We start from the raw sequence: 8,347 nt of genomic DNA on the forward strand, positions 1-8,347 counted from the left end.
GGCCACACACACCCAAATTTTTTTGGGGACCATTTCTAACAATGCCTATTTTTTCTTTCAGCCACCTCATTCTGTTGATAGATGTCAGCACAAGAGCAATGATGGATGATTCCCTCATCCTTGAGATACTTAAGAGACTCTCATTGAAGTACTCTTAACCATTATATGATCTTAGGGTATGAATTTTTGTGTTAAACTAAGTGTCTATCATTTTATGAAATATGGGAAATATAGAATTGACCTTAGATTTTGTTTTTAGGAGATACAACCAAGTTGTTCATGTACAATCATCAATAAATGTAACGAACCAATGAGCACGAGAAATATTTGACACATTAGAGGCACCTCATACATCAGAATGGATTAAATTCAAAGGAGTACTTTTTTTGAATTCTAATTGGAAAAAATATATGATGGTGCTTTGCAAGTTCACACGCCTCATAATGAAACTTATGAACATTTATTTTTTCCAAAAAAAATGGAAAATCTAAATTTTTTCTTTATTACCAAGAGTACTAGAAGACACTAACACCTGGGAAACCGAGTTGCCATCCTTCACTGGTGGTTTTAGGTAGTAAAGTTCATTTTTTTTCCTCAGCATGTCCGATTATCCTCTCTGTTATGTAGTCCTGAAAAACACAGTCAGAAGGTGTGAAAAACACATTACAATTCAAATCCTTAGTAAGTTTTTTGATAGACAATAATGGTAGGATAATTTTGGCTCATGCACAATAGAGTTTAACCCCATGCTAGAAGATATAAAGATAGTTCCTTAACCAACTATTGAAGAAAATGAGCCAACAGTTCTAATTTTTTCTCTATTAGAATAGACAAAATAGGTAGAAAATAACTTTGAATTATTTGTCGTGTGGTCAAAGGTACCTGAATCTATGATCCAAGTGTTCGAGTATGGATTATTAGATGTACAAGGGCTTGGATGTTGCCTGACTAGACAAGGAACAAGAAGAATTATTTAGGTCTTGGGCAATAGCTTGTGGTTCAAGCTGCTTCAATAGATTCCTTAGTTTTTCCATTTCCTCATTGTTAAACCCATTCATAGGTGCAGCCTCTTAACTGAACATGTCCTGTGGGGTGTCTATGGCTGATGCTTGATGGGCCTATCTACCTTGGGTTGTTGGTTTTCCACCTTTTGACTTGTTTTAGGGCTCTCCATGAAGTTTCCAACATCTATCTCTAGTGTGCCTAGACTTGTGACAATAACACACCATAGGCTATCCTTGTCAAGTGGCTTTCTTCCTTCAATTTTTGGTACCCCAAGTATAGAATTGGAAGCTACCAATGTTGAACCGTTTGATGTAGTGATGATGGGATTCTCTATACCTGAATTTGGAAGCATCACAATCCTTTGCTTTCTTCCTTTTTCACGTAGGCATGAACTTCTTTAATGTGGGAGAGGTTCTTTGCACAGCACTTAACCCATTACTTGATCCAACTCTGGATTAAGACTAACCAAGAACTCAAGCATCCTCTCAGATTCCAAAAAATTCTTCAATTTTACACTATTTGCGGCAAACTCCATTTCAATAGTCTGATACCAACCAAGTTCCAACCCCAAACTTCTCCTTGTTTTGTAATCTTGAATTATAGTCATTGTACCTTGTTTGGTCCAATGAATCTGAACTTTCAGTTAAAGGATCTGATCAGCAAGATCGATCTTTGAATAGCTTTGATTCATTGAATCCCATATTTCCTTGGTTGTAGGAATCCCTTACTAATCCCGAGTAGCATTGAGTTCAACAACCAAGACATCACAGTTGAATTTTTAGCATCCCACATAGCATATTTGGATTTGTTTCTTCCGGTTCTGCAATAACTCCAGATATATAGCCCATCTTTCCTCTACTCCTAAGGAACCATTTGGCAGGCTAGGACCATTCCACAAAGTTAGTACCATCAAATTTTATTGTGGTGATTTAAAGAGTGGGGTTATCATTTTCAAAGGTGGTAACTGGTTGTGTTGGTTGTTGGGTATTTTGTAGCTTGGAAGATACTTGATTTTGAGAAATGATTGACATAATTTTTGTTTGAATGAAAGAAATTAATAGGAAATGAGAAAAGGTTGGCTGGATAACTAAAACAAGTTACAACAACTGCGGCTGCTTAGGAGAAGAAATGCTCTCCAGTAAGTGGAGCAAGGTGATGGCTGAAGGTGATAATCAAAACATTTCCACTATGCAAGTTCTCTGTTTACTAACTTGTAATTAACAGTTTGTTTTGGGTCATTTTCATCTTAAGCTATGTTTAACTTGCGACTTAACAGTTATGCCCTGGATCCTAGAGGTCTTGGATTTGGAGAGTGGCAGGTAGCTTTTAAGCTTTGAGAGGAAGAGAAGGCAAGAAGGGATGACTGTTGTTTGAATCAATCTTTTTCTAAACACATGTATAAATTCCATACTGCCCCAAGATTCATGGGGAAACTCATCCTTATGGTTTTCTCCATGAGTTTTCTTCCTTATATGCATGAGCACCCAATAGGCAATCTTGAACTGGATAGATTTGAAAATTTGTGCAGATGGAGTGGGGCTTTTTGTCATTCATCCGTTCCACATTTAGCATCATCTAGGTTAATAAAGACATAGGGATTCACATACACGGCGAGAGAATCAAGCATTGCTTAGTCTCCCTTGACCATACAATCCCCTCCCATGTCCTACACACAGATGATGCATCACTTTTAATACACTTTGATTGTGGTGTCTGATTATATTTATCATTTTCTATAATATCTGGAATCTGGACTCAGGCTCTTCCATCTATATCTTATATACATAGTTTTTATGCTTTTATAACTGATTAAGCTTCCCTGTATTGTTTTTATATTCCAATCTGAATCTTATAAAGTGATAGAATTAACTTAGTAGTATTCTCTCATGGTAATGACATCTTTCTTTCAGGTGTTTGAACTATTACGTGAGCAGCTCTGGTACAGGCCCAACTCTGGTATATACATCAAGCTAATTGTAATGCTAGGAAAATGTAAGCAACCTGAAAAGGCCCATGCCCTCTTTCTCGCTATGATTGATGAAGGCTGTGTGTTAACCATGAAGCCTACACTGCTCTTTTATCTGCCTACAGTAGGAGTGGGCTGTTTGACAAAGCATTTTCTCTCCTCGAGAAGATGAAGAACACCCCGGATTGTCAGCCTGATGTCCACACTTACTCGGTCCTCATAAAATCATGCCTGCAGGTGGTTGCCTTTGACAAAGTGCCGGTTCTGCTTTCTGACATGGCTAACCAGGGAATCAAGCCCAACACTGTCACATACAACACCCTCATTGATGCCTATGGAAAAGCAAAAAGGTACCCTATCAATGCCTTAGCCTTTTCTATAGTTTTGTATGATCCATTTGGTTGCTTGGAAAATGATGGAACAGAGTACCTTTTAGAGCTTTAATTTTCATTGTCTCATCATGAAGAGAGCCAGTAAGAGGAGACGACAGTGATAAAATATCATTAAGCTTCTCTTTTTCTACTTCTCTAAAATGAAAGCCGTCACCACTAAATCCACAATCACCATTCCTCCTCCCAACTCTTCAGGTGCCTCTGCTATCAGGGTTCATGCAAAAACAGTTTGGTTAATATTCCATTCTCTTTTCTCTCATATTCTTGGCAACTGGATGTCATAATCCAGAGAAAATGACCTCTCTTTTGTATTGATCAAAAGGTTTGCAGAGATGGAATCGACACTCTTGGAAATGCTTCGAGAAGGGAAATGTGAACCTGATGTGTGGACCATGAACTCCACGCTCAGGGCCTTTGGCAGCAGTGGGCAAATAGAAACAATGGAAAAGTGTTACGAGAAGTTTCAGAGTGCTGGAATAGAACCCAACATCAAGACCTTCAACATACTCCTGGATTCCTATGGAAAGGCTGAGAAATATGAGAAAATGAGTGCTGTGATGGAATACATGCAAAAATACCATTTCTCATGGACAATTGTGACCTACAATGTGGTAATAGATGCATTTGGGAGAGCTGGGGATTTGAAACAGATGGAATATTTGTTTAGGCTGATGCGATCAGAGAGGATAAAGCCAAGCTGTGTCACACTTTGCTCACTAGTCAGGGCTTATGGACGAGCTGGAAAAGCTGAAAAAATTGGGGGTGTTTGCGTTTTATCGAAAATTCAGACGTGATGCTTGATATTGTGTTTTTCAATTGCCTGGTGGATGCTTATGGGAGGCTGGGTTGCTTTGCAGAGATGAAAGGGGTTCTTGAGATGATGAAGAAGAAGGGTTGTAAGCCTGATAAAATTACATATAGAACCATGATTAAAGCTTATAAAATTGGTGGGATGACAAGCTGTGCCAAGGAGCTTCAGGGTCTCATGAGAATGCCAGATGAGACTCGGTTAGAGATGGGGAAGCCTGACTTTCGATGAGAACTGCTACCGGTCATATAAAATCCTCAACTTTACTGTTAAGTAATTTTTGCTAGTGATTCTTGTGTCACCCATAAGAATGTAAAATGAAATGCAATAAGCAAGTAAAAATCCTGTTTTGTGATTCTTTTGGTTGGCCAAGGTATGGTGCTTGATGTCTGGGTATCATATTCTCTCTTCTCCATTTTCTGCTGAAAATGTTGCTTTAACTATTTTTATAGAGAGAAAAGGTATAAGAAAAAAAAAATTAAAAAATTAACTTAAAGCCAATAAATTATTTTTATATATTCTTTCCAATTCATTTAATTTATTTACCTTAATTATATAAAAATTAAATAATTTTAAAATACATGTATTTTGATATTTGATTTTCTTTGAAATCAATTTTTTTTTCTATTCTTAATAACAAGGAATCAAATGGAACCTCTATCAACATTCTTCTCTATCTAAAGGTTTAGATTTTAAAGCTCCTGGCGAGAAGACTTGGGAGTTGGTCAAGTCCCATCTTGGCATCCCTAAAGCCTTGTCGAGACAACAGAGTATGGTTAATTGTTAGTTGTTCCAATCTGGGCGTTTGGAACTTCTATTCCACTCCACAGTTCTCTCATGGTGATGGGCAAACCCAGGCAACCAACAAAACCATCATTGGCTACTTGAACTGGAGACTTGTTAGATCTAAAAGGCAAGCGGATGGAGGAGTTGCTGGAACTGCAAGTCCTTAGGGTTTATTGGACCCAACATGGAAATCGATTGTTGAAACTCCTTCTGCCATGGCATATGAAATGAAGGTAGTCATTCCAAAATTGATTAGCATTCCATACCCCATTCTGACTTTGTAAATGAACCCTAGCGTGAAGAAGCTTTGGAAGTTTGGCAGACGAATGTTGAGGACGAGCACTATCCATCTAAGCTTCTTGTCAGCAGCAGGCCATTTCGTAATACAAGAAGCGCAAAAGAAAATGACGATTCAAAGTGGGTGATTAGTGACCCACCGTGACATTGGAATAGGTTTTTATTTTTTTATTTTTTAACTGAGCGGTAGATTTTCGTATTTAAAAACCCTGAGTTGGGTTTAGAGTGAGTTGTTATATATATATATATATATATATATATATATATATATATGGATACTAAATGCATGAGATAATAATATTTTTATAAATTTTTAGGAGCCTAAAAAAATATAAATTAATAATTAATAAATTATATATACATAAATTATGCCAAAATTCAAAATAAAATAAGAGAAATTGAAAAATACACAGGATATTTAATAAAAAAATTTAAAGAGAAGGAACATAAAACTCAAAACGACCTGAATGTTTTGAGTTATGAATACTTTAAAGAATCTTCTAAATTATCTTAGAAGGATTATTGTAACTCCAAAAAGGATCAAGAGTTATCTTGGAACTCATTTTAAGGACTTAATTATTTAATAGGCTTCATTCTTCTAATAAAGAAAATCGAACTCATATATATATATATATATATATATGACAAATAAAAATACATAATATAGTACATAAAACTTCATAAAGAGAAGAAATGTTCAATAAATTAAATAGAACATTAAATACGTTAGGAAAAAAAATTGAATAAAAAAGGAAGTGATTACATAAATTAAATAGAATAGAATATGTTCTACAAGAAGATGAAATACAATACATGAGATCAAAAATATATACACAAAAAAGAACAACTTCACGATTAAACAAATAAAATAAAATTAATTAATTCAAAGTCAAAGTCGCCGATGAGAGAGAAGAAGAAATTCACCAAGATGTGATCACATAACAAATTCATGGAAAAAAAAGATAATAAATTCACAACGAAAGAAATAAGACTTATAATATTCAATATATTAACTCAAAAGACATGGATAAAGGAAAATCATAAAAAGGAATAATGAGTCATTTGATTCTTCTCTAATCTTTCAATCTTTTTATTAAAGCTTTAGTTTTAAAGAGAAAAAAAATCAAATGGTCTTCGTTATTTATGGATGGAAGTTAAGTACTTACTTACTCTTAGAAACATGTACATGTATTTTTTTTGGAAAACATAGAAAAATTTGTTTTTTAAAAAAACAACTATCTAAAGAAAATATAAGTATCATGGAGAAATTCAAATTGTTATTTGGTTGTCAAAAAAAAATATTATGGAAAAGGAAGAAATAAGGATAGGAAAATCTCAACTCAAATCCACATGGTATAATGAGTTTTGAGCAAAAATAGTCTATCATAGGGGAAAAAAATCGATTTTAACCTATTTTCCAAATTAATGTTCAAAATGGCCTTCTTGTTACTAGGAAGGAGTCATCTTTCTTTCTTTTTTATTTATTTTTTAAAAATTAGGTTGAAACTGTATTTGCCAAATGCGGTTTCATTTTTGAACTGAAATCACATTTTTATTTTGAAACCGTATTTGTCAAATGTGATTTCACTTTTGAACTAGAATTGCATTTATCAAATTCGATTTCACCTTTTTAGCTTCACTTTTTTTTTTTTTTTACATTTTCTTTTGTGATTTTGTTTTTTCATTTTGTTTTATATATTCACATATAACTTTGTTATTTAAGATTAATAATTCATTGATATATTATGTTTAAAATAAGTCTATACAAATAGCATCATTAAATTTTAAAATTATAAAATAAATATATAAATGCTATATACTAAAATTTATTATTTACTAATTAGTATTCTTATTTACATGAAATTAAAAATGTATACTTTAATAATAAAAATTTATACATTTAAATTTTTACTTCAATAAAGATATGTTTTTAAAGTTAGTAATAACACACTATTTTATTTATTAGTAATAATCTTTAAATAATAAATTTATATGAATAAATAAGACAAAATTAAAAATAAAATAATAATATTCGAAATAGCCCTTTTATTCCCACACAACAGCCACCTTATTTTATTTATTTTTATTTTTTATTTAGGTTGAGACGACGTGTGAATTTTTTGCATTTTTAATTCACGTTTTTAAATTTTGTTTAGGTGAAATTAAAAATAAATACTTTGGCAATAAAAAGTTTATACTATATCCCTAAGTTTAAATATATAAACTTTAAACCTTTCATTATTAAAGCATAAGTTTTTAATTTATTTTATAATATTTAAATTTAAAAAAAAACATAAAAAAATATATATGAATTAAAAATGCAAAAAAAAAAAAAATCAAAAATAAAACATGGGTTCAACCTAAATAAATAAATAAAAATGAGGTGGCATGACAATAAAAGGCCTACTTTGAATATTATGGTTTTATTTTTAATTTTTTCATATTTATTCATATAACTTTTTTTTTTTAAGATTATTACTTTATTCATAAATAAAATAGCATGTTATTACTATTTTTGAAAACATATATGTATTGAAGTAATACTACATCTTTAAGTTTAAATATATAAATTTTTTATTATTAAAGAATACATTTTTAATTTCATGTAAATAAGAATATTAATTAGTAAATAATAAATTTTAGTATATAACATTTATATATTTATTTTATAATTTTAAATTTTAGTGATGTTATTTGTACACACTTATTTTAAAAATAATATATTAATAAATTAATAATCTTAAATAACAAAGTTATACAAATAAATAAGACAAAATAAAATATAAAATATGAAAAAGTGAAATTGTATTTAATAAATGTAATTTCAATTAAAAAAAACAAAACTACATTTAGCAAATGTGGTTTCAATAAAAAAAACTAATGCGGTTACAATACAAAGAAATAAACAGTGGATAAATATTTTTCCTCAGTTTTCTAGGGGAAAATGGCAATAAATGAGTCAAGCCTCCTAAATGAATGAGATCTACTAGGCTAGTCTATGAGTAGGATGACAAGCCTAATTGAGCATCTAAGAACCACACAGAGGAACCCTCATGTCATGGGTCATTCAATCCCATAGACTTCTACCTGTCA

General features: G+C 32.0%; 1 protein-coding gene across 1 annotated transcript; it reads left to right on the forward strand.

Moving 5' to 3' along the window:
* Positions 1–2,897: 2,897 nt before the first annotated feature.
* Positions 2,898–4,567, forward strand: LOC117918105 (pentatricopeptide repeat-containing protein At5g48730, chloroplastic-like). The gene is given in 4 exon segments (XM_034834630.1): positions 2,898–3,051; positions 3,054–3,321; positions 3,686–4,125; positions 4,128–4,567. Coding segments are annotated over 4 exon segments (1,137 nt in total). The 3' UTR covers positions 4,403–4,567.
* Positions 4,568–8,347: the final 3,780 nt, after the last annotated feature.

This window comes from Vitis riparia, chromosome 7, assembly GCF_004353265.1.
Source record: "Vitis riparia cultivar Riparia Gloire de Montpellier isolate 1030 chromosome 7, EGFV_Vit.rip_1.0, whole genome shotgun sequence".
NCBI lineage: Eukaryota > Viridiplantae > Streptophyta > Magnoliopsida > Vitales > Vitaceae > Vitis > Vitis riparia.